This window comes from Chanos chanos, chromosome 5 (genome assembly GCF_902362185.1).
Source record: "Chanos chanos chromosome 5, fChaCha1.1, whole genome shotgun sequence".
Lineage (NCBI taxonomy): Eukaryota > Metazoa > Chordata > Actinopteri > Gonorynchiformes > Chanidae > Chanos > Chanos chanos.
This window is the reverse complement of record NC_044499.1, coordinates 45,733,865-45,761,614: the sequence shown is the minus strand read 5'-3', so window position 1 is coordinate 45,761,614 and position 27,750 is coordinate 45,733,865. Positions and strand designations below refer to the sequence as shown.

The 27,750-nt window shown below is 39.0% G+C and overlaps 1 protein-coding gene across 1 annotated transcript; it reads right to left on the bottom strand.

Annotated features, from left to right (window-relative positions):
* Positions 1–652: 652 nt before the first annotated feature.
* On the bottom strand, positions 653–27,465 carry gas7b (growth arrest-specific 7b). The gene is made up of 14 exons (XM_030775672.1): positions 27,286–27,465; positions 19,961–20,081; positions 16,624–16,701; positions 14,252–14,340; positions 13,153–13,206; positions 8,635–8,724; positions 7,996–8,111; positions 7,012–7,086; positions 4,584–4,662; positions 3,414–3,542; positions 2,719–2,842; positions 1,605–1,684; positions 1,102–1,200; positions 653–766 (listed from the first exon to the last, which is right to left on the bottom strand). Exons 1-14 carry the CDS (start codon positions 27,463–27,465, stop codon positions 653–655), a joined length of 1,428 nt encoding a protein of 475 aa, XP_030631532.1.
* Positions 27,466–27,750: the final 285 nt, after the last annotated feature.

The window sequence follows — 27,750 nt, the reverse complement described above, 5'->3', positions numbered from 1 at the left end:
CGATGACCTTTGCTCTCCAGTGCCAAAGTAAAAAAACAAAAACAAAAAAGAAAGAAAAAAATCATTCCTTTCTCGGTTTGGAATGTCGTCAGTCTCTTTGAAATCTTTCGTGTGCTCATAGCCTGTGCTGAAGCAGGGTGGCAGTTCCGCGATTAGACGAGGTTTCAAACTTTCAAGAGCAGAGTAAAACCAGGTGCCACACAACCTGCAACAACGGGCGCAGTTTCGGTCTGGTATTTTATAGCTCTGAGCCTCTATCTAGTTGAAGCTGAAGCAATGTTCCTTCACCCTGACCGAATGGTGAGAGATGCCCAGCAGAGGGCAGAGATCTGCAGATGTTTAGTTGAAAATAAAGGCTAGCACCCTTCACCCAAGAACTCGCAGAGTAAGGCTTGGTCAACTGTTTCTTATCAACGCAGCATCTTTCACTTAATTTTTTCCACCCAGATGCTTAGCAAAAAAAAAACTTAAAAAAAAAAGGTAAAAAAAAAAAAAAAAAAGATACTTTCCACTCTGTAGATGACCATCTCTTGCTCTGTGTCTGTTTTTGCTCCTGGGAAATGCTCTTTGAGGATTGGTGTTCTTAAGGTAAGGCCTTGGCTATATGACAGCGGCTCCTAAGGAGCGGTGTGGCCCCAGGGTATCGTCCCTGTTAAATCTCCATGTCCACTGGTCTGACTTCTCCTGTCTTGTGTTCTTTTACCCACAGCTCTCTGTCTCTGGCAGGATCCACACACTGAAGGAGCTTGTCAACTGGCTCCATGGTCTGGACAACCACACACATACACACACACACACACACAAAGAAACAGGTTGAATCTACAAGTAACTTTAGTAATTCTCGTTTGTATATGGTACAAGGATTAATAACATTTCGCCGCCCTCTAGTGGCAGATGGTAGTATAAAACAGCTGGGTCACAGATCTAGACCCTTTTCTGAAGCTCTACGTCCTTTTTGATTTGGATGAACAGCTGCTGTTGTGGATTATCACATGACTTTGGTTACTGGGAACTGTACTGACAAATGATGGGACTGGTAGAAAGAGTCAGGGGGTAAAATATATTTGTTTATGGGTTATAATATTGAGGAGAAGGACTTACACTTTGGTTAAACATGTCTGTCTCATGCCGCAGTGTTGTGTACTGACACAGGTGTTGCCTGATCATCTCCACACGTTCTACCTCCAGTCTCTCCAGCTCCTGTGAGATCAAATTAAGGAATTATATCAGGGGGAATTGATCAATAAGCACCAAAAAAGTACAAATTACACCACTGGCACAAGGAGTTTGAAAATGACCTTTTAATGGGCAGGGCTTTTTAGAGGCAAGGCTGAATCGTGTGCTCAGTGCCTCACTTCATTCATGTTTAATCATTCATATTTAAAATGTATGTTAATAATTCATGACATCATCATTGACACGCCATTCACGCTTCATACATTAACATAAACTCATATCTATTAGTCTTTCAACTCTCACACGTGTTTGTTTTCTCATATGGTCAGGTCACAACCGCTCTCTAAACAGCATCATGCTCATCATTACATTTTAATGCATCTTTTGAAAAAAATGTCGGTGAAGGGTTTTTTTTTTTTTTTTCTTACAAGACTTGTGGTGACCATCTCCTCAAACCATTTGGACTGGGCCTGGTTGTACAGATCCACACACCGCATCAAGTCGTCCCCTAGTGACAAAGAAAATAAACAGTAATTCTAAAGACATAATGTTTCAACCAGTTTGTACCAGCAGTCTATGTGTATGTCAATGATAACACATAATTTAAAGTCATTTGAATACTTTCATTATATAGAAAGCGATTTAAAAATGTCAGTTGTTGATAGTAACAGAGCATTGGTAAACATAGCTTGGGCATAACTTAAGCATTATTGTTATTGCTGTTGCTAGCCAACAGGGAGCACCACAAGCTAGTTTTTCCCCTTAAACAGCTGTTGTGTTTACTGGACTCTAGTTTGACATCATACATGACTCTCACTCTGAGCACTAACAAAAAAAGAAAGAAAGAAAGAAAGAAATTCGCAAAGCTCCAGAATTGAGCTCTTTTTTGTGGTCTTATAAGCATTCATTAAGAAGTCTGGATGTATTTTTCTTTCTCCCTGTCCCTTAATGTCTTTTTCTCTCTCTCTGCGTGTCACTCAAGAAGCAGTATGTTTATACTCACGAGTCACTCTTAACCTCTTACAGCTGTGTGAGCTCATCCATCTGGACTCTACCCATTTTACTTTTCCCTCTTTTTTCCAATCTTAGTCTGTCAGTCTGTCCTCTCTCTCTCTCCCTCTCTCTCTCTCTCTCTCTCTCTCTCTCTGCTCTTTGTCTAAAAATGTCCTTGTATTTCCATCTTTCCTGAGTCCTTTAATGGCTGACCTCCAGAGGACATGGCCTCTGTTTAAACTGATCCTCAACTCCCTCAAAAGATTGGCCTCTGGGGACATAAATGATAGACCACGCCTGCTGATTCTATGAGAACATAGGGATGAGGGTTATGGTGGGGGGTGAGGGGAAGGGTGGGGTCACTCCGTGGAGCAAAAATTCTGAAAGACCTCTAGCTTTTTTTCTTTTTTTTTTTTGGTTTAGCCCATGAATTACTAGGGAGGAAAAGTGGCTTGTTTGGATTGGCTGTGAAATGCTAACGCTATTAGCGTGACTGTTATTGTCTGACTGTTGTTGTGTAATACAGGTTATTGGTTGAGGACCACTGACCAGCTTGTGTAGATTTCCTCCGAGCCTTCTTGATGTCCTCCTCAATTTTACTGCTCAGTTTGATCTCCAGCTGTTGAGTTTTCACCTCTAAGTCTTTCTGCCGATCTGCAAGGGCCTTCCGAGCCTTCAAGTGCACGGGAAATATTAAAGACAAGACTACTCAGATTTGAAAATAAAGCATTCACTACCTACAAACAGAAACTACTACGATTACACCTACATCACATATTATCTCTGGTTAATAACAAACCAATGAATGTTATAGTTTTGTTTCATATGAGCGTTAATTAGTCAAATCAGCTAGCATCTATCATTTACCCAACAGTTTTTTACTCTTCCTCTAACATTTAAGCTTTTCTATTTTATGAACAATATTAGACCAATCTGGCGGTGTTTATTTACAACACCGAGTCTGTGGCCAGTGGCAGACGATTGCATGGTCTATGTGAAAGTCATTTGTGTGAAGGGCACGGCCATCTGATTATTTATAGAATCTGGAAAAGCTCCAGAGACAGGAAATGGTCCACTGCTTTGGAAAACGCTGTGGAATTTTAATAATGCATGAGAAGGATTCCTGAAATTCAAGAAGAGCAAGGAAGAAGGACTGACAGGACCATTTTGCTTGTGGCGCATGTGTGCGCAATCTAGGTACACATGAAAACGCGACAACAGACATACTTTAAATAAAATAATACCTTTTCGACAGCAGCATAACGACTGGCCAGTTGTTTTCTCAGATCAGCAATGTGATGGTCAAACTTCTTCATGTCCTTTTTAAAGTTGTCTCGGAATGTCAGAAACGGTTTCTCTACTTCACTGTGAAGCTGCAAGTTTTAAAACAATAATTCATGAGGATGCTGAGGTAAATACAAAGTCTCTGGAATTTCAGAAGTTTTTGGTCAAAACCAATAAATTTGGACAGACTGTTCTTTCCCGGTTTCCTTTTATTGAATTCTGCCTTAATCTGTGACAGCAGCTTTTGACAAAATAACACTATCTTTCATCTAGAAAGATGGAAAATAAAGTAGGTCAGTCTGTGAGTTTGAATTTATGAGTTCATCTGACATTACTAAATGAATTAAGGAACACTGAGGCACTTTGAAGTGATACTGCAAATTTAACTTTAACCTCAGCTTTATCCTGAGTCAAGACCCACACTCACCCTGAACTTATACATGTCTCATATATCCTTATTAGTGACCATTATATATGGATACAGCTGGTGTGTGTGTGTGTGTGTGTGTGTGTCTGCGTGTGCGCGCGCGAGTGTGAATGTGTTTGCGTCTCTATGTCCGTGCGTCAGCTGAGAATACTCAATGGAATACAGCAGAAAAAAGTGTGACACATCTGCTCTCCTGTTTTTCAGAGCATACAAATACAACACTAACTCTTTTTTTTTCTCTCTAACCAGCTGTGCATCACAACCTCTACCTCAGCCAAGATAAGTCTGTCACGTACTCCCACTCCAATTCACAGATGGATCAGGGAAGTCTGTGAACTTAAACTCTTTGGTTAAGTATAACCCCTACTCTCACATTATCACGTTAAAAAAAAAAAAAATTAAAATCCAGACCTTCCATTAAGGTGAAAATTTGTCTTTAGTATTACACTTTGTAAAGCGCTTGAGAAATGATAACTGTCGTTGTCAAACAGGGATCGCTAATATTGCTGACTAACAGTCAAAAACACTGCTGACCGATGGTAAAAATTCAACAAAAATATCAGAAAAATTAATCTCCAGCCCTCACTTTCCTACTCTGTTGTAGAATTTGTCAAAATTGACAAAATTCAAGTGAAAAAAAAAAAAAAGGCGCAGCAACAATCATGAAAACGGTTTGCCTGTGACGAGTGCAGGAGCGGATTACCTTAGAGGAGAACTTGAGGTGAACTTCTGCTTCATCTGCCAGGCTTTTCTTCAGCTGTGCCCAGGCCTCTCCCAGTGTGCTGGGGGAAGATAAGACCATGGCATGAGATCAGCACACCTAAGACTCTACCAACAGAATGAGCATCCTGAGGAAATTTTCATTCACCTTTGACCCTCATATGCCTGAACAACAGTTCATGGCTACCACCCAACAGCAAAATTTCATTCCAGTAAATAAGTCACGGACAATTTTCTGGGAAATTCTACGGCAGTGAAATGAATGGCAACTTTGTTTTTTTTCGCTAATCACTGAGTTTGAGGAAACAAAGACACGTCGTCTGTTTTTTCTATTTGCCGTGGCACTTTTTTTTTTTTTTTTTATTACGCTTGGAGAGTTGTAGAGCTCACATAAGCTTTCACTATTAGCTTATAGCAAAAATGGATCCAAACTTTTACTGTTAGCTGACAGAGTAACTTCACCACCTCTTTCAGCACTTAGTGAAAACTGTGGCTTATACACGGTTTGGTATTTTACACCTCATTTAAGAGGATCAATTTTTACTGCTTACTCTAAGCGTTTGCAACATATTGACACATAGATGTGGTATACCGAGTCAGTAGTCGACCTGGAGTTCTGGTACATGTGTTATTTTTGTTTGAGGTGTACGGAATTTGCTTGAATTGATGTCTAACATATTCTTTTGTGACTGTAGCTCAACTGTTCATGTAACCAAGCTGTCTCATCTTGGTCTCATGAAGACCGTGTATAGGTATTACAATGCATACAAAATGCTCAACTGTCGATATATCTGTTCGCTCTTGTTTTTATTTATCTGTTGAAATGGATGAATAAGAACAGTGACAGAAAAATATCACTGTGACGATGGTTACGTTGGTGATGGCGATGATGATGATGATGATGATGATGATGATGATGACGACAAGCTGTACTAAACACTATTAAATCACTCTATGTATTCTTATTCATGAGGGCACAAGAATAAAGGCTTATTCTGAGGAAATGCCCAAGGGACAAAAACCTATTTTTTTTACGTGAAATCAGTTTTATTTGGTTTTATGAACAGAATACGACGGGCCAGAAAAAGTGGCGAAAAGTCATCACATGTCACCTCTGCGACAATGATTTCTCCACTGCAACTACACAAATGGTAAATTCAGGAATAAACAAGTGGTTCACGGCATGGAACGTAGGAGCCAGCCGACAATGCACCAGTCCACAACAAAACCCGAGTTGAGAGCCAAAATAATGGTGGTATTGTGCTACCCATCTCTGGGACAGGGTGGGCAGACCCCCATGGCATAATCTAGATTCTATATGAAACAATTAGCCCTCTATGTCAAACTGTCAGGACAGCTAAAAAGATAGCTGCAGTTGTGCTGACTTGTATCTCGATAGTGAACAACAAAGCCTTGATAAAACTGCCTGTAGGCTATATGTTGACTTACTTCACGCAGTCTTAAAATGAGAGCTTTGTAATCAACTAGGTGAAATAGCTTCGGACACAAGGGAAGTTCCAAACATTTGAATGAATGTAAATTATCGTCAGTATGACACACTAAGACCAATATGAATGTTGCAATATCTGTTGTAATATCTTACTCGTCACAGTTTTTCTGAGAAGCAAGCAGATGTCCAAAAATACTAAGCAGTGGTCTACTAGTAGTAGTAGAATGTGAAGTTTTCCTTATTATTTCAAAACTGAAAACTATTCCTCTATCTACTGTGGATTTTTCTTGTACTTCAAAGGATGGCGGAAAAATATCTCATTGACACAGACTTAAAGTTCTGACCTGCTGAAGGATTTCGTTCAAAGGAAAAGATGACTCACAGGTGGGCCGCACTTCCTGTTTCATTATGTCTAACATCTGTGGGGTGTTACTTTGAGGATGGTCTAACAGACTCAGTATATCAGCAACCTGTCACTGACTCTCCACAGTATTCAAAGTGTTCCATTTTCACTTATACACAACAGCCTATATAATACTTTCCAGGGTCATGCTATTGCAAACAATAGCCTTTTTTTTTTTTTAAATGAAATGCAACAATCGGCATTCTCTGGTCTTTTTTTTCTAAGTGGTTTTCAATACCTCATTAACGTTACTTACTTAACAATACAAATGTTAAGTATGCATCCGTACGGCCAAACACGCAGGCACGTAATGTGTTTAACAAGCACTCATTGTTTTAAAATAATATAACATTCTCCTTTGAGCGAGTTGTCTGCTTTCCCAAATCTTTTGTTTAAAACATCTGATGTAACATATGTAATCATAATCCTCCAGAGGATCCTACGTGTTGGGCAGGAGCACACGTTGAACAAACTTGAAGGAAAAAAAGTTGCTGTATTGCCCTGTGGTGGTTCAGTATGATTCAACAAACAGTAAAGAAAAGACCTGCAGAGACTTACCCCTCCTCCTGTGCTGCCAGGGGAATCTGAGAGAGCTTTGAAAGATTCTTGGCATATTCCTCCTCAATCTTGATTCTGAAGGGAAAAAAGTGATAAGTAACAACACTACAGAAGAATACCTTCATATGCAGTGTCACGTCCTAATTATGGTGGGGTATTTCTGTACATTTATATTTCTATACACATTGAAGATGTGTTTTTAATATTTTCGTGCATGGATAAAGGTAGGTAGGCGTATGCCTGTTGTATTTGTAAATAGAGATAAGTTTGCAGAAATGTTGATTATCAAATGAGTTTCACATTAAGTCATTTTCCATCTTTGCCAGACACTAAAAATGTGGCTCTCAGGGGCTGTACAATCCTGTGGCTAACTCCTTATGACGACATATAAATCATTACTGAAAATATTCTTAAACTGCCGTGTAAAGTGTAGAGTCAGAAATAGTGTTCCACAGTCTCTCCGTGAATTCCGTTCAAATAGTTTTCATATTTGCTTTACTCAAGGCTCTGAGACCCTTAATCCATACTGTGAACTAATCATTATCCAGAATCAAGCGGTGGAATCAAAGGGTTAGTTGAAACATAAAGCGAATCCATAAAAAAGGCTGAGGCTACACCAAAAATGAAAATGAATACTTGTGATCTTTGACTAGGCTTCTATAAACATCACAACTACACAGTCATCAAAAGCCACAGTGAGGTGAATGAGATTCATGACATAAGACGGCACTTTCACAGAAGGAAACTTGTTCGTTTCTAAAAAGGAGAAGAATCTTCTTTTTTTGCAGAACAAGAAATGTCCAGCCTCAACGAAATACCAGAAATGATCTCAGAGAAGTGACGCTTGGATTCTCCACGGGCAACAAAAAAAAAAAAAGAAAACAAACATTGTAAAATTCTGTCCATCACCACGTTTGAAAGAACGTCATCTTTCTGAAGATCGTGTTTGAGTGAAAGGGGTGTAGATCTGAATGTTTAGTTTACCTCTCCCGTATAAACTCTGCCATCTCTTTCTGCATCTGCCTTCCCTTCAGTTGCTTCTGAAGTAAAACCTCAAACCCGCTAATGGAAGCGTTTCCCTGAGGATCCTTTTTGTCTGCCTGTAAGTAGGAGCGCACACATGAGCAATACTGCACACGAGAAATACACTGATTCAGCCCCAAATCTTTCCATGAACCTAATGACTTAGATCATACTCGTTCAACATATACGGACTTAGAGCTTATGTTGTTCAAATCCTCAGTAAAAAATGAGGCCCCTCTTTAAAAAAAAACAAAAAAGAAAGCACTGCAAAATGATATAACACAGCTGTGCTTTATCCCGCAGAAAATGTAGATGGTGGGTTTTGGAAAGGGGGAAAAGAAAAGGAGTAATGAATCTGTTTTTGTATTTACATTAAACTTTAACTCAGGCATGGATCCATCATTGTAATACGAACCAGCTAATGTTTTAGAGGCCTGGGCATTTCATTCTGGTTTCTAAATCTAGAATATGTATTCCTTGACTACACCTGCCAAAAAGTAAAGATAATATAAATATATCTACAGTGTAAGCGCTACAGTTGTGTGTCTCTCATCATGGTGTAACCTGGTCTTTCTGTGGTCACCGTGGTTTTCTGCTTACCCAAAAATAATCACAGTAGCTCCACTCATTCGGTTTCAACAGCTGCTGCTCTGGCATGTTCAGTGGAAGGGGGAACGTTACAGAGTTGATCTATCGATGAAATGGGAGAAAAAAGAATCAACCAAGAATAAGAACTCAGTGAAAACCACTCATTTATGTGGAAGAAATAGACCCATTAAAATGAAATCAATGACAGAACAGAGGAACTGATATCTTTGTACAGTATTGATTTAATGTCCTCAAGTGTGTCATTAAGACTAAGTTTATGCGTGTATCTATATATGTATTGACATTATCCTCTCATTTGTTGCAGGACAATAGCGAGTCATTTTCTGTACAGAATCCCAGGTGAGTAACTGTGAGCTGAAAACACAGGATGTTTGGTTTCTTGTAAGAGTTTCTTGTTCCTTCTGGTGGAACAGGCCTATATGAATCACAGCCTATGCACACTTCTGTTTCTACAGTTCAGTTCTGCAGTTCAGTTCACTCAGACAGGAGAACATAAACCTCTCTTCAGTACCAACAAATGGACACAGTGATCTAATGAGGCTATTAAACTCCGGTCATTTTCCACTAAACAAGGGTAACAGCGGAACAGAATGCAGGAAAAGAACATTAAATGAAATCGAATACAAAAACATGATGAATTTATGCACTTATGTTGACATCTATCCTTTAACGCTACGTATTTAAACCCACTCTTCAAGGACATCGTGCCCGGGGCATTTGCCCTATCAGTGCTGTGCTAACACACCTAATTCAGCCGATCATCTATTTACCAAAGGCTGACTCGCTAAGACAAATTACATGTGCTAATTCAAGGTTAAAACACACATGTACATGCAAGCGGGCATGTCAGTGTTAGCCTGTGAAAAACGCTTACTAAAAACAATGGGTTTTTAAATATGCTGATGTAAAGTGTCCAACCATTTAAAGCACAGATGAGCCAAGTAATCCTATGTGTGTGGGAAAACATCTGTGCGATACTGAGTCCAGCGTATGGGGGAGGCCACGCAGCTGACCATAAAGAAAGAGCTTTAGACAGCATAGGGGGCTTACTATATATTGTTCTTACACTCCTTGGGTTACTCAACTTCAAAGCTGTATACTGGGTGTGCTCAATTTTTTAGTTTTGCTAAATGTTTCCTTAGCCATTTCATTTTATTATTTTTTTATAATGGTTCAATGAGGAAATAGGGTACATTTAGAATGAAAACACTTTGTTGAAGTTTTTTTTTTCCTGTTTTCCTTTGCCTATGTGCATGTAGACCACCCTTAAGCCACGCCACACACCATAATATCCACTTCCTTAAGCTGTTTCTGCCTGACACAGAAAACACAGAGGAGCATGGCCACACATCATTTTTACTTTTAATTTGGGTATTTTGGCAAAATGCTATACAGTACAAATAGTAGAACTAGAACCCAGTATCATCGCAAAACAGTTTTTTTTGTATCATGTGGTTTTAACATTACTATAATAATAGTAATTCTGTCATTCTGAAGTCATTCTAAAAATGGGGTTGTTTCTTTGAATCTGAACACGTTTTAGAAGAAAGAGTGAAAGTCTATCTCACAATAAAGGGGTACTCTCTGTAACTTCGAGTTGTAGCGACACCCTTGACCCTTTCCATTATCGTGAGGAAATGAGGATTCATTCAGTGGTTGAGGAGATAAGACGTGACTTAGTGTTGGCTGATAACTCTTGTCTCGGCGGGATGTGTTTGCGCTGTAACGACGATCATCTCCAGTCACTACTATCACTTCAATCTGTGGTGATTAAGAAATCCAGCCAGACTTGGCTGTTTTCCCAGACTCAATACATTCTCTTTTGTTATGGAACATGTTCATTGCACAATAACAGCGAAGCCCATTGTAAGGAGATTCTCATATTAGATACAGCTTAGTCGGCATAACTGTTTTACAGAGTGGTTGAATGGCTATGTCTACGAATGCTAAAAGGTTAGCAGACTCATAGTCTGTGGTTTGTGTTTGCCAGTTGCCCTGAGAGATGTGACATTTTCAGAAACTGTGGACAGAGACAGAGAACTGAGGAGCAAATCACAAATCTGCTCAAGCCACTCAACACTGTGCATTTACGTTCTAGGACGTTAAGCAAACAATGGCTTTGATAGGTGACAAAAAGAGAACAGCATTCTCAAATCAAGCAGCATTCTCAAATCAAGCATTCCTGTGATAGCACGCTGCCTGTGCGTCTGGACAGATGAGAGCTCTTCATGCTAAACACCTTTGATGTCATGATACCAACAATATACGTTCCAAATATATTTCATATAACCCAGCACTAATGTATGCAGAAACAATATAGATGCATGGCTTCAGGCTTTACTGAGTTATTTTTGAGGGTGTCTTTATAATAACCAACTCTTAGTGTCTTTTGGCTCACGTGAATTTGCCATTACGATTTGTGAGTAACAGCTGGACGCTTGAGTGTTTTATAATACGTTGCTGGTTAATGTATGTCTTAGGGACGGAGGGGTTAAACTGAGTTGTTGGGGGACAAACTGGCAGCTCTCCTCTTGAACTTTTTTTTGTTGTTGTTGTTTTGCAGGAGCTCAAAGTCTTTTCGCAATGGTAGCTAATCCTCCGATACCCGGGGAGCAGCACAGAAGTCTGGCTCAGGGTTTACAGCTATCTGTCCATCAATCTTACTCTGAGAGACTCAGATTTGAGTCTCTCTACTCAGACAATAAGACCTTTATCTGCTTTCACACTCACTTTAATTAACTTTGGAGAAGAATAAAAAAACATGTAAAGGAAGATCATGCAAGGAAAAGTAAGTATCATTTATCACTAAAGTATTACCTTCTCTCTCATGTCACATCATTGTTCACGTGGTTAACAGAAATAAATCTTAGTTTTCTTATAAATGACTGCACAAGCTATGCTACTTCAGCCTGGCTTGTGCCCCTAGTGTCTTAGAGCTATCTGAAGTTAATTGTAATCTATTGTGAAGCTGCTGAAAAGCAGTGTGTACCTTTTCAACCAGTTCGCCAATGCCTCTTTTGTGCCCTGCATAAGACTCTGAGACCAACTTCATATCTAATCTCTCAAGGCCTGTTCAACAGGATCTGACACTTGGCACAGACTTGCTAATGTCCCCTTATGTGTATCAGTCTGTCTCTCTTGAAAGGAATGTCGTACTGAAAAGGGCACGAGAAGAAAAAAAAAGCAAATGGTAATCCAGCCGGGTTTTCGGTGAGGAAAAGAACAGTGGTGACGTCTACAGTGCTACAATGAGGAAAGAGAAAGAAATGTTTTATCAGCTCTGTGCATTCCCATAAAACACAGGCTGAACACAAATGAGCTGCCTACATATGCAATCAAACATTTCTTTCACAAAAAGAAAAAAAAAGAAAAAAATGTGCAAACTTTGATCTTGGGGATTAAGACATTTTCCTGTAGCTTAAATGCCCTTATCAGTTTGCGTGAGGCATCCATGCTGTTGTCAAGATGTTTACAGTGATTGTCAAGCAGTCGTCTATGGGAATTGGACAAACCGAAAGACAAACCAGGTAATGCCAAGCAACTGTACTTCTGTTCGCTGGAATAGTTCTCCTGGGTTCTCTGAGTTCTCTCTGAGTTGTTCAGGATAACTTAGTGAACCATAACTTGCTTTTTGAGGACTACAATTTTGCTGCTCTAGACGCACATGTGGTTTTGTAAAAAGATCATAAGAATCATATACATAGATACATACACACACACACACACACACACACACACACATATATATATATATATGTTTATGTGTGTGTGTGTGTGTGTGTGTGTGTGTATATAAATATGTATATATATAATTATAACTCATGGTAAATCAAACCATTAGGGACTCATTGGCAGAGGCTGAGTAATCGGTCTCATTCCTGACCTTGCTGACCTACTTAATGGTACCCAGGCAGGTTCTAAATTTGAACTCAAAGCATTGAGTTTCTCTCTCTTTTTCCCATTTCAACCTTCCTTAATCAATAGTATTGCACCTGTTCCTATGGAAACTAAGCATGCAGCGTCTTTGCTTGTGCTCACCCCTCCTCGGTTCTGGTTTAACAGTGCACAGAGCCATAGACACCTCATCCAGCCATTAAGTGGACACAGATTGCATTGGAAAAGCACATCAAGGTCACTCACTTTCAATAGGCCAGTCTAGACCACTGAAACCCTCTTTTCCTGCCTAAGTGTAGAATTACAAATGCGATTCATGCTCTGGACATTCAATCAATGAGAATATGTATTTCGTTCCAGTATTCAGATTATTCCATCTGCATCCTGTGTAATTTTGACCGACGATCTAATTTTAACACAAGATACCATCCACAACTTTTTAAATTCTCCAAACTGTACGTTTCTGTCACCGTTCATACTACATTACAAGACAAATCAAATATCACCATATATTTTGTTTGTTTGTTTTAGTCCACAAAACTTTTGTTTGACACAGATACACTTTTGTCCCATTTTGCATGGAGCGGTCCGTGCTGTTTACACTGGCGTACTCACAGTAATCGAGGTCTCTTGCTCTTGCTTTCTGGTAGGTGAAGAAGAAACCGGGCTCTGTGGGAAGACAGAGAACGCATCATCAAAACTTCCCTCCGTGTCAGACATTGCCTGTGGTTTAAACTGCTGTTGTTGTTGTTGTTGTTTTTTTTTTTTTTTTTTTCTCTTCTCTGTTATGATCTTGTTGCTGCTGCTACTGCTGCTGCTGCTGCTGCTGCTGCTGTTGCCTTGGAGAGTGGGATTGGGAAAGGGGGGGGAGGGGGGGCTGCACAACACAGTGCAGCGTATGATCGCGTGTGCTCTGGAGTCACTCCCCTCTCCAAGTTGTTATTCCCAGCCCAGGGTAATGAAGAGAGAGGGAGAGGGAGAGGGAGAGGGAGAGAGAGAAAGAGAGGGAGGCACAGAAAGGAAGACAGAGATATAGCGACGGGGGAGAGAGGGAGGGATAGAGAGGGAGAGAGAGAGGAGGGGAGAAAAGGAGAGCGCTAAAAGAACACCCCCTACTCCCTCCGCCCCCCTCCCCAGCCCTCATCATTGCATGCTGTGCCCTGAGAAGCCAACAGACTCTTAACGTGTAATTCATTAACACAGTGCTCATCAGGTATTCTCGCATGCCTCTTCACATGCTGGAAGGCAGACAGGAACGCAAAGGGGATGGCAAAGAGGAGCTGTGAGTTTGTATTTACACTTGATCTAATCGCTACGTTTTTCTATTTTTATGATGAGCAGACAATTTTGGAACTTTAACGAGCTAGCCGCATACTTTGGTTTAATATTGTGGACAGCGCTCTAAAAAACAAGAGTGTTTGTGCAGTGAACTACGCCCGCAGGAAATTTCCCTCGGATCGCCCTCATATTTTTAGTTTTAATTCATTATTATTAGTTATTCCCAACGCTACAGTATACAGCTTCATTAAGAAATGAATTAAGATTGAGTTCAGATTGGTGTCCATATATAAAATCAAATACACAAACACAAAAACTAATGAATAGGCTTGACTTTCATAACCCACACTTCAATCCAGGTGGGCACTTAATAGGTAGCTCAGTGTTGAAGAGAGTTCCACATGTTCACTCATGACAACTCTAAGGTCAGCCTTACCTGCTGATCTGTGCTTGCCTTCCGTGTGAGCAGGTGATGTTGGTCCATCTGATGCAATGGACTTCCACTATTGTGAAATCCATTCACGGCTATGGGAAAAAGTGGAGAGCTCATAAATGGATATGACATCATATTCTGACTGAAGATGTGCAAATATATGTTAATATGTTATAACAGGCTTTCAGATAATGACATCATCAGCTATTGTCTTGTCTCTGTCTGTCTTGCTGTGATGTCTGATGATATGACAAATGTTAAAACAAGAACAAAAGTAAAAAGCAAGTAAATAAATACATAAAATCATTTCAGGGAACTTTGTAGATTTCCCAGTTATGTTTTGGGAGTGGCACTTTGGCACTTTTCCTTTAAGAACCATTTGTTATGCATTCTTTTGTTTCGTCTAATATAAGCCTCTCCTTTAGGCTATTGAGACACCAAAAGAGCTCCCATTGTGTTTGCTTAATATAATGTGCTGCGCCATTCTATTTTAATTTAAGTTCAGGAAACCAAAATGTCAACCACATCACAAACATTACGAAAGAGAAGGTGGTTGTTACACAACAGAGGACTCACGCACGTGTAAAGAGAATGCTAATTTTTACATTAGCTGACAAAACAAGAACTTAGGTTAACTCAAAATTGTGAGGCCGAAAGTGATTTCAAAGTTTTTTGGGGGTTTTTTTCTGAGTAAACTACAGGTATATATAGGTACCATTATGTGCCCTAAAGGTACCTGCATGTGCCCAAAAGACAAGTGTGGAAACGAGAGACACTTATACCTTTGGGAAATCATTTCATCTTCAAAAAAAAAAAGAAAGAAAAAAGGAGATTCATATGTTCACACTCTCTCAGACAGCAACCATATTTCAGTCCTGTCATTTTGCAGTTTTCAGTAGCACTCAAAGCAAGAGCAGTCAGTGTCTGGTGTGGCCCTCTCTTTGGCGCATCATCATCAGACGTTTAACTCAGACTCTTGAGTGATGAGGCGTTTAATGAGACTGAGCTTCAAGTTAAGATGTGCACATCCTGCCCACATCTACTGTTTCCTTCCCCAGTGCTCATGTAATGACGACAAATTTCTCTTGGCTTCCATCTTAATTTCATTTCTTTTACTGTGCCAGACTTTGAAGTTGAAACATTTTCAGTCACTGGTTAATTTGATTATATTTGATCCCTGTCAAGGGAATGGTTTCCTTCTTGTGCTTTGAGTCTATTAAGAATCCTTACAGGGCTCGTACACAGGAAATCAAATATAGCGTGAAGATGAGACGGGAGTGTTTTGTGGAAACTGATCGCCATTTTAGACTGCAGGTGGCTGAGCCCAGGAATGGGGGCGGTAACAGGAATCCTGTGTGAAGGCTGTTAAAGCATTTGTGCCATGGGAATATTTTATAAAAACGTGCAGATATAAATAAATAAATCGATAAAAATTGCTACCCTCTCCAAAGACTGAAACCATCTCCGTCCTATATTGTGGTGATATCAGGAGCAGGTTTTACTGAGGCAATAAGAACCTAAAGAAACTGTGGAAACTAATTGCCAGACATTTGGGCCGGTAATGCTGAAATTATTGTTTGGCACAGCCAGAAAAAAAAAAAAAATCCCCTAAAAGTTTAAGCACAGTCAAACACGGAAAGGTCAAATTATTTGTTGACATTTTAAGATAGCTTTCTCGTTAAAAGAAACAGCGAGATACATCTATGTGTCTTCCTAATTTCGTTGTTTTTGTGTTAAGGGTGGCCGCTACAATAGAGTCACACGGACTGGAAAAGTGGTTCCACGGCTCCAAACCACAGATAAAATTGAAACACAGGAAATCTGTAATGAGAGGCGTCTGTGGAATTTGCTGCACCCTGTTGTGCAGATAGTGAGCGTCCTTTTTTTTTTCTTTTCTTTTTTTTGGGATTAGGATGACTCTTTAATGAGCCAGAAACTACAGTTTTCACCTTATTCACAAGTCTAGGAGAATATCATCCTCTTACTTTACTATGTCTTTCACTTTTTTGTGACAGTTTCTAACAGGCTTAGAAAAACACATTGCACTTTGGTGAGCTTTTCTATTGGCTTATCATGACCTACAGTAAAAGAATTCCTCATTTCATGAATCAGTGCAAAATGATGTTGAGTGTTTATGATGTCAAATGTACCATGACAAGATGATTCGGGTTTTATAGAAGCTTTCTTACGATTTGGAACCATCTTTAAAATGACTTTGCATTGTATATAAATGAAATAGTGAGTTCAGTCATTTGCTTGGTGCCTCAAAATAAATCCATTGATGTGAAGAAATTCACTATAATATACAACATTTAACCATATGTTTAATAAATCACACGTCTCTTCCCTTATACCTGCCACAAATGTAGAATTACCTGTGGGTAGGGAATTCTTATGTTTTAATGAGGTTTTGGGGGTCCCGGGAGCGCTGGATGGTTTTTCCCACGTTGTCTCTGGAAATGGAAACGCAAAACCATTACTCATGAGTTGCACCATAAAACCAAATCCCCTCATGACGAGTTTGGAATGAAAAAGATGTGTGCATTCAAGGACACAGCCCCTGGGAATCTACACACGTGAGACCCTCCCCGAACATCCCATAATCAAATTTTATTTTTACTTTAGAGTCTATAGTTCTCAACAATTGAGTATGCCGGTACGTGCTACCCAGCAGACTGGACTTGGGGCCCTGAATGTTTTATTAGATTCTACAGAGGACAAAAAATACAAACAGCAGGACAAAAAAAAGGGACTCGGTCTAAGTAATGAGACTCCAGTGTACTCCTACGAATTCATTTTAGGTTGATTCTGTGTGTTTTATTAGACTTCGGTTATAAAGACTACCCAATGTAACACAGGAACCTTCATCTTCTTTCTGTTTATTGCTTTGGCCAGAACAGATGCCCTGGCTTAAAGACAGCCGAAGGCAATCAGTTAAGCTCAAATGACAAGAAGGGAGAAAAGATTAGCTAGACAGATACTGGTACCCTATCAGATCGCATGAGATATGATGTAATCAGAGACTTTACTATTTGTTGAAACGTGCAAGCTCTCCGCAAGTCTGTCATGAGGCAATCAGTGTTATGACAGAAATAAATTAAGACGGCGAAAGTAATACACTTAAATTTATTTGATTACTGTGCTTTGGATAATACACAGCTGATTACTAAACGGCGAATATGTTGTGTTATTACATTTAAATTAAATTTTGAAATCAAAATTAATATTGAAGCGAAGCACTTATCGTTTGTTTAGCTGAAATAGGCCAAACTCCAACCCTCCCTTTCATTTTCATATCTTATTTAATATGTTCATAGCCTTGTCCTCACTTTACTTTTTTATCACTTTGCTTTCCAATATGAAACCTCTTATAAAAGCCTATCAATGCCTCTGGTAGAGCACAAAGAGGTAGTCTGAAACATATCTGCGTCTGTAATAGGATAATACATGAAACCATGACGATGAAATGGAACAACTTGGTTACTAAGCAACTGGCACCTGAGATACAGATTAGTTTAATCATCTCCTTCAAATAAATCTGTACAGTACAGCAGCCATGCTTTGGCAGAAACATCCTTGTTATTGTTTTTCTGTATATTTGACTGTAGATAGAGCATCTCGCCAAACAGGGGGTGTAAAACAGTGCTCTTATTATTATTATTTTTTTTAATCTGTAATGAATATCAACATTACAGGTCCATAACTGGTGAATAATGGCCTAGTTATGTCCCAGCCAACTCATTTTTTATTTATCGCCATCTGTAATATTGCAAGTGTATCCCTTATCCTGCATGTGTCACTTAGACAAAGTCGAACTTGTATTATTAAAATGCTGTTCATTCCACAACAGACTTGATCATATTTATTTCATCCAAAATAATGGATTAGACAGAAGCAATATATACATATTCATGCAACTGCTAACACCATGTGCATATTATCAGCTCAGAGGTGTCACTCTGATAAAGTTATAAATATCTTTTAGTTGCGAACCTTGTGATGATGCCGTATTTTTTCAGCTGAGACAACTACGGCTCTTTAAGTTTTAAGGTCCTTGACAGTGAGATGACAAGAGTAAGTTGGTGAGGTTTCTCATGAAAGTGCTTACCATGTTATTGTGTATAATCATTTGCATTAGATGTTTGAAACCCTAATTGATCTAATTGAAATATATTTTTTGTCTTTGTTGTGGTCAAATTCTCATCACTTATCCCAAACAAAAGGGTGGTGCATAAAAGCTGCTCATTCAAAATGGTTATTAAGTCTCTGTAAGGGAAAGCTCTGCTCTCCTGCTGAACCTTACATGTTGTGATTCATTTGAGATTGGTTTGTCACTACCTCTGCTCTCTGCTAGGTGTTCATTACAACATCATGGATACCCCCAGTAACGGACTGACCCACTCATGTGCAGCATGACTGTGTGGTTGTGCAGGAAGGAAACCATGGACAGGACTCACCCATGCAACACTGGGGTAACCATGGTGACCACAAAACAGAACATAACTGTTTAATCTGGGTGAACTTTGGCACACAAAAGTTTCATTATAAATAGGTACAAAGTTGTTTTTTTTTGTTTTGTTTTGTTTTTTTTTTTAAATTATGTCACATACTAGTAACAACATGTCAGGTTTGAGAGCTTTCTGGTAAATTTACTTTTATACAGATTTTTTTTTTTACTGTCTTTTTAATTTATTTTCTTACTCCTACATTGGAAATTAAAACAAGAGCCTCTTAAATTCACTCTGAAAGAAGCAAAAATTGTATTATTGTCCTATTTTGGGGTGGAATGTCCCCAGATGTCACGACCACTAAAATCAAGACCTTGATTTATGGTTATAATAATATTTTGAGGAAATTTAAAATCTGTGTTTTTGATACAGAGAAATATCATTATTAGGTATCCATTTAAGACAATTACTTCATGTGTTTTAGTCAGGAAGACTACAGAATTAATTTTTAGCTGAAAAAAAATCTGTAAAGTGTATCTAAAAGACTGTTCTATTAAAAAAGCAATTAGGACTGCATTAAGTTTCCAGACATATGAAGCCTCATTATACCACGCCGTGTACGAAATTTGCTATAAAACACAGCATGTGGTTTTCGAAGGGTGTTTGCAATTTTAGGTCTACTGGCACTTTAAATAAGGTGACATCTAACTATGGGAGCTGTCAAGAGCAGACAGCAAAAGTGAAAATGATATCTGTGGAAAGTGTGTTCTCACCCATTGCATCTTCACTCACTCAGTTATGGAACGCAAAGACAGATGGGTGAACTGCGGGTCACAGAGGACACTGCACTGTCAGTTGAGCGAGAGCTTGGGACAGACACAATGCTAACTGTTCTGTCACAATGTATAGAGAAAGGGAGATATCTATTCCAAGTCTCTGATCCATTCAGACCCTGTGGTACCAGCCAGACATAGCCACACTGCACTGCAGCACATTCACAATTGGAGCAGATCTATTCTTAAATCTACACTCCAACTGGTGCAGGCTTTTCTCTTGAAAAATATAATTTAATGAAGAAATAATGCATTGTAAGAGAAGGCTACAGCGAAAGCCATAACAATATATCATTTAAATGAACACTGGCATAAAGACCGCCAGTGTTCTATGTACCGAACAAAAGCATTTTAAGGGTTATATAATGATCCAAGAGAAGGAGCTGAAATATTAAAACTCAGTCCTAAACTGAATCTTTCGATGTACTCACCATTGCTCACCGTGTTGACATAGTACTTGCGTCCTTGTGGGGTCAGATAACATTTCCAGTCTTTGGGCAGTGGGCTTCTGTTCAGGTCCTCACAAGGTAGTGCGGTCATGGATACAGACCTCTGTCACACAAGAAAAAATGTCTTATTAATCCCTTTGTACAGAGCATATTCTATGTCAAAGGCATGGATTTAGGATTCCCCTTGCATTCCACACACCACAGAAGAACAGCCAAAAATAATGAATAGTAAATGCAGTCACCCATTTCTCAGGACCTAACAATGGGATTTTAAATGTCTGACGATGGGTGATGTTGAGAAGAAAAGTATACACTCATTCAGCTACTTATGTGAAATGTAATCCTAGCGTTTAGCTGAGCAAACAAAAACTAGAGACGGCGCACTATCAGACAGCTGGTTTTTATCATGAAACACATGAGACCAAAACCATTGTGACACATTATGTGCTGGTGCACGGGAAAATTGCCACAAAGTTTGCTGCTCTTTGCTCAAGTTTTCTCACTCATAGTGATGACAGTTCAAAGGGAGAATTTATAGAATATGGGATTTCACTTAAGTTCAAGAATTTAAAAAAAAAAATAACACTTTCTTCACTTGCCACCGAAACCTATAAATGAATAGCTGAGCCTGGAGTTCTCAATATGAAGTAACGTATTACCTGTTAAAGAATACCCTGGAAACACACTGGACAGTACATATACCCTTTATTTCTATGTCTTTTTTTTATTTAGGACAGTTGGCGACATTTTCCTAGAGGTCCTAGAGGTTTTCCCACTCGTAATTTTATCCAGTTGAGAATGCTGAAAATGTGTGGCTATGAAAGAAATGTGTTATCAATTTCATTAAGTTAAAACACACATTTCCCAATAATGTTATGCCTTTTTGCAATATATTAAGTCAATTCACACAAACATGTATTGTATGGATAATGAGATAATAATAATAATTAAATTAAAGACTTTAATTTTCAATTTAGTCCCAATGAACAAAGTATTTCCATGTTGTGGGTTCATTCGGTTCTGGAGCTCAGCAGAAAGAGGTTACATCATATTTTCATGCACAATATTTGTAAGTACTTGTGGCATTACTTTACTGAATTTCCTTTGATGAGGCTGAAACACTCCTCAGTGGTTTCTGAATAAATAAATCCGACTTAAATATGTCTAACCATAATGTATTTTTAGTGCGGCCAAAAGTATTTTCTATTTCACTCAATAGACAGTTAGGATACACAATACAGGATCTATAACTAATACAACTGAACCATACACACTAAGCACACACAACAAAAGCACAAACTGATTTAAGAGGCTTAACTGACATTCTGTATACTAAATGAAAGACAATTTTGTGGTGAGTGGGAGAGATGCTGGCCTGATTCCTATTTTGAACAGATGCCTTGCAGAACATGTCTAAGCCTCCCCTGCTCTTTGAGGCCTCAGAGATTTAGTCTTGAGGCAAAAGAAAGAGAGCAGAGAAAGTCTTTCTCTGTTTAGGCCAAAGTCACAGTGGTTGGGCATTAGAACTGGGCCCATTTCCTTTGGCAATTCTCTGACAATAACACGATTGTCTGAGTTAGGCAAAAGGTGTCAGATTCAACATGGTCAGTGATGGACCACGCTTGTGCTAGCATGACACAGGAAGACAAACTTCTTCAACACTGGTAAATAAAATCGACCTAAGTGACCTAAGAAATAACTCAAACTGATGATTTGATTAAGAAAGTTACGTGTTATTGAGTCAGGTCACTTGTGGTGCTGACCTAATCTGATATCCTGTGTTAAAATTTAGCATGAGGATGAGGAGAATATGATGAAACTGGGTAAACTAATGACAAAATTACTTTACCAGCCTGTCCTGGCATATGCACCATTAAATAATGCATCGTTCCAGATGGTTAACCTTATAAACCCCAGACTGCCTCTGGGTGCCAACACAGGCATCTAATCAGTAGATTCCAGAATTGCCCCTGGCTGGCTACATATGTTTGCAGCACACACTGCCTGGGCCTTCAAAGTCCCATGGATAACAGCCTTAACATGCCAATTATTTACATCCTTTTAAATGTTAGGTCATTTAATCATATGGGCCAAAACCTGTACTGAAAGGTTTTAATTGAAAAAGGATTATGTCTTTTATTCGTTCTTTTTATAGTGCAGTTTAATCCTTTGAAACTTTGTTTAAATAATACATCTAAATTGTGACTACTGTATCTTAATCTGGTAGGATTTATCACATGAACATAACATACAGTGTAAAATGTTGGGTCAAAATGATGTTTTGTGTTGGTATGATATGTAAGGAGATGTAAAGAGGTCTTATTTTAGAAAACTAAGTAATGGCGGCCTATTTCTACGTCACTGGCTTAGTGCCTGGAAAATCAAGAAAAACCTGACAAATTCCCTGGGAAAGAATGCTTTAAATATCTAAGCATATGGAGGAGGCCAATGAAACTATTTAATGCCCTCGGTCCAGAACCCTTGATCTCTGACCATTCTGTTCTCAGTAGATATCTATATCCAACGTGACCTTGTAGTTTTGAACAGTGAGAGTGCAAGATTTTAGATCTTGTTATTGCCCAAAAATGTTAATTCTGTTCTAGTAAATACATAGTTTCCATAACAACCTAAAAGCCCAAACATCCTTTTGAGCAGAAATGTCAGAGTCGGCTCTATAGCTTGCATGTGACAATGAATCATTATTACCTCACTCGTTCTAAAGTACCAAGGGGCCCAAGTTTTGAAAAAAAAAAAGAAGGACTGATTGAAGGTCTTTACTTGAAAAGCTGTCCGTAGTTTTGCCTCTGTGACTCAGTCCCTCCTGACTCATCTTAATCTCATCTAAAATGATCCATCTAGGCTCAAACGCAGCATTTCCTCCCATGACCCCGACTCTTACATCTGGAGTGCAGAAGGCTGGGGTCCCCAAGTTTCGGGGTCCAAGTAACATGCTGTTTTACAGTATGTAACTAAATATGGAATGTATCCTATTTTCAAGTCACAACAATCTCTAGTTGTTAAATCAGCCCATCATCATAGCACTTTTTAGTCTGTCAACTACTGAAGAGCTCTTCATAATACAAGAATTAGGTTAAATACAAGAATTAGGATAAAATTTTTCTCTCAGCCTTGCAAATAGAAATAAATGGGGTGTGCTTGTGTTGCTTTTGAGGTGTGGTACTAATATGTATCCATAAAGACGCAGTTGCTCAAATATGAACAAACTATATCTCTTCTGCTCCAAAAGGAAATTTTTATGTGTTTGTTTCACCTGTTATACACTGTCAGCAAAATTCACATTAGCAGAGGTGTCACAGGGGAAGTGTCTGTTTCCTATTATTCACTCATGTATTTCACCATCCTCTCACTTGATAACATTTTTCCCTTTCACTTTTCTGACACAGAATTGTATTTTCCACCTCAAGTTTCCACTTCACGACCACACTTAATTCGAAGTTCTAGTTAAGATTCTTGTTCCTAAAGTGACTGCTTTCTACGCTAACCCCCCCGACTTGTCTTGTTTTCTAATGTCATACTGAACCTCAAAGGTTTCTCCACGTGGACGTGTGATGCCTTTCACCCAACTGTCTGAGTAAAGAGTCAGGGTAACACTTGTCGCACTCTCTCCAGTTGCTTCGTACGCAAGTGATGAATTAAAAATGAAATTTTACCCGGCCTGTCAGCACCCACAGAAATATATTAAAGACACTATTCACTGGCATGGAGGGAATTACCGAACCGCTGCTATCAATCAGTGAGTGTGAAGATTTGTAGGCCAGTGAGAAACGCAGCACAGGGGAAATTTCTCACACGTGTTTGGGAAGTAATTACCTCCAGACCCATGACTCAAGTTTAAGGAGAGAATGAGATGAGAGACTTTTCCACCCAGGCCCAAAACAAAGTATATTTATTAAAAAAAAAAGGAAGGAAGAAAAGAAAAAAAAAAAAAGAAGAAAAAAAATTAGATAAACATTCCTAGGTGACTGAAGGGCTTTATTTGGTGTACTTTGTTTTGGTTCAACCAGATGCGAAACTTAGAGCCTCATTCCCAGATACACAGAAACTGTGACTCAGACAATGGCTAACACTGTGAGTTCAGTTGAGTGCTTTGCTCAAAGGCCTGTTTTGTGCTACCTCTGCCTCATTCTATTTGAGCTCATCGGTCTGTATTGTGTCCGTCTCCGACGACTGTCCGTAAGATCAATAGCATAATTCACAAAGAATATAAATGTATTCAGTTAACTTTTTCTAACAGGTATTCTCTGAATTTGAATATAACTTTGATTCTATACTGTGTGGAGCTAATATACAAATGCTTCATTTGTTACAAAGTAAATTTATGACAGTGACAATGCCACCTTTGTATCCTCTGGAAATTTCTCTGCGTTTTCTTGATATTTCATGGGAAATAGTGATCCCTGGACAAGCACCTTGACCTGACTGCAACGAACTGTCCTTGATTCTGTCCAAAGGACTGAAGTCAAATCAATTTTAAAACTGTATCCATTCGCAGTAAGTGGAGTAATTACATATTTCGCCTCTTTAAATATCTCTTTAAACTCCAGAACCCTCAGTTGCAGGGGAGCATCTTGAGCATAACAGCCATGAAGTGATATTGGTTAATAAGCATTACTGTAGTACGTACTAAACTGGTCATCAAACAAAGTCACCTGCACTTAAACATGAGTGGCATGTTTGGAAAAAAAAAGTCAAACAAATTGAGTGTTAGGCATTACCTAACACTTGTAGTTTGGCCTAAATGTAATTGCAGTTACGTTGAGATGCTACTGACAAGGAAACACATTGAACATGTTTATGATACACTGCACTGTCACTAATGTGGGCAGTGTAATGTATCATAAAGCCACCACCACATTAATGCTTAAAGAGGCCTCCTATGGTATCTGTAAATGTGATCTCACTGTATATTTTCACTCTCCACCACTGGCAGAACACTGGGCTATGTTTCACTGTGATAACATGACAATGAGCAAAGAATATAAGTGTACGAACAGTCAGGAAAGTAAAGATCAAAAAGCACTGGCAGAAGTGTATAAACAATGAAAGTTAAAGGCTTTTTCTCTTTATGGTATTGTGAGACATTTGACGAACAACTTTAGCTGTAAAGGTAGACCGCGTCCCTAAAAAATCTGACGCGTGATTGTAACTTCCATCAAACCTTTAAATCTGTTTTACTCTGATGAGACAAAAGAGTTTGTGTCAACTTCTTAATAACGAATAGCTTTTGCTGTTGTTTCATTTCCCTCACAGCGCTCACTTTGTGTTCAGGATCACTCAAGATCCATAATGCTATCCTAATCATTTTCAGTTTCATCACCAGCCCATTTTAAAATAGACCTTTGACTCAGAAAACTTGTTGACAGTCTGGTTGATACTCTTATATCGCCTCTTAGACCAACAGTTCACACCAAAATCTCTCATTTCTGTCGAATTCAGACCTAATGTTCCACTTTGGAATTGTGGGTGGGAGAGATTTCCATACTCTATGATGGATTCACATGCCTGTGAATTTCTGACATGATTTTCTTGCAGCTACAGGATATGAATTACTCCCACAAAAAGCTAGAGGATGTCATGTGGGCTGGATGTAGTTAGGCCAAATGACAGGTCTTCAGCAGTGTGGCAAAGTAACATTTAACTTCCTGCTTCTCCTTTTGTGTTTGAAATAATATGGAATTTTCCTGTAAAACAACTGTCAGCTGAAAAATGCATTGAAGAGGAACAGACTTCTTTAAGATGTAGAAACACTTCCTCAACAGAACTGAGCTGGCACTCCTCAGCATTTGAGCAATACTTTTCCGCTTTACTGCTCTTCATTGACTGTGTCACGTGCACAATTTCAAGGCAGACTTCTTGATCCAGGTCACGACTCAGACACACACTGACCCCTGATCCTGAGACTGCAACTGAAACCTTATTACCTTGTCAGTCAAGGGCACTTGAATGTGAAGTATGGCGCAAATACCTTCCATTCTTACTTAACACCAATGATGCATGGTCAGCATGGCCATTCAGTCTAATGAAAAGGTAAGTCACTGCCCCACGGTTATGGCGCTGTGTGCTTGTCATGGAGAACATGACACAATGACTACAGTCAGACAAATACACACAGCGTCCACTGAAAGACCTAATTCCTTACTTTGAATTGAAACTTTGACTCAAACTCATTGTGTTGACTAAATCAACCAAATGTGACTAATCTAATGCATGTTACGATTGAATTTGCTTGTTAAGACTGTAAAATTTCAAGTGAATATAGTAGTTAAAATTTAAAGTTAACAATCAGATTTGGGATTTGAGATATACACTTCACTAATGGCTGAGCAATGAGGATAAATCCAATACCTGCTTTATCAATATTACAGTCCTTATATGGGCATAAGGTGTGCTCCAAACTAATCAACTCGTTTGGTTAGGTAAGCACACCACTGAAACACCCTGTGATTTAAAAAAAAAGAATAGCTTCATTCTGTTCTCAGTTTAGCGGTCAAACCGGTTTGAGCCTTTGTATTGCATCGTAAACTACAGGTTTTACAATAGTCTGTAGATTATTTGATAATCTGCCAATTGGAGCATCCACCTGTTACAACTCAGAGTGAACCTGAACAAAAATGTGTCATTCACTTTTCTTCACTCTTCAGGCAAAAACAAACTCCTCAGGAGCCTAACTCTTTAAGATGTTTCCCCTTGGTTTCTACGGTCTGTCACACATCACTAAAATTTGCAGTTATGGGACCTGGTCAGACTGGAGGAATGTTTTAGGAATGAGGAAGTCCTGACGTGTGTGTGGAAAGGTTGGCTTTATCTGATACGAGCAAACCCACACTACAATTTAGTATGTTTTCAGGAACCTAGAGGTCCTCTGGTATGCTTGAATGGATGGCTGATTTGGCATGGAAGAATCAATACTTTCTTGTCTTTGTTCCTTTTTTAAATTAGGCTTTCTTTTGTGAAGTGTTTAAATACCATTCTGAAATTGGACATGATTTGTAAATGGGGAGAAAAAACAATAAATGTATTTGATAACCATTCAAAGCTGACTTTTTTTTAAAGCATGGCATTAATCCTCTGGAATTTGGAATTTGGTTTCCGCTCAAGTAGACAGATATTCAGCCCAGGATAGGTAGAACGTTGAGAGCAAATGCCATTTCAGCTAGGCATCTTATGTATCGTTATTTAGGTTATTATCCCTGGACATTCTCCTCGTGGAATCACTGAAACATCACCCTTGTTGTCATAAAAAAAATGCCTTGGAATTTCACGGCACATGTTTCGAGCAGGCTTACCTCTACTACCTGAACGTAACTTGAAGGAAACCATCCCCTGAGTCCATCCTTTTCTCCTTCCCACCATCCGCCAGGCAACGCTTGTGTTATTTTAATAACTTCTCCAGCTTCGAATGTTAACCCCTGCTGATGTTGATCTCCGTTGAAAGGATATAAACTTTTACAGAAAGATCCAGACATCGCAAACTTTAAACTGCTCCGCTGTTTGTTGCTTTCTTTGTGTGATGTTCAAAATAAAATAAACGACTTGATCTTTGCGGCCCCTTTACATCCAGGAAAAATGGACTTTGAGAAGGAAGTATGAAAAACCCATGTTTCAGAATTAGTTCAAATAATCACAGATTTCATCACAGCACTACTGACCAACGTGCGAGTTGCCACTGCTCTGTCTCGGCACTGAAACCACCCTTACAAGAGTGAACTCCCCCTCACGATGTCATCAGCACTTCAATTTGGCATGCGCGT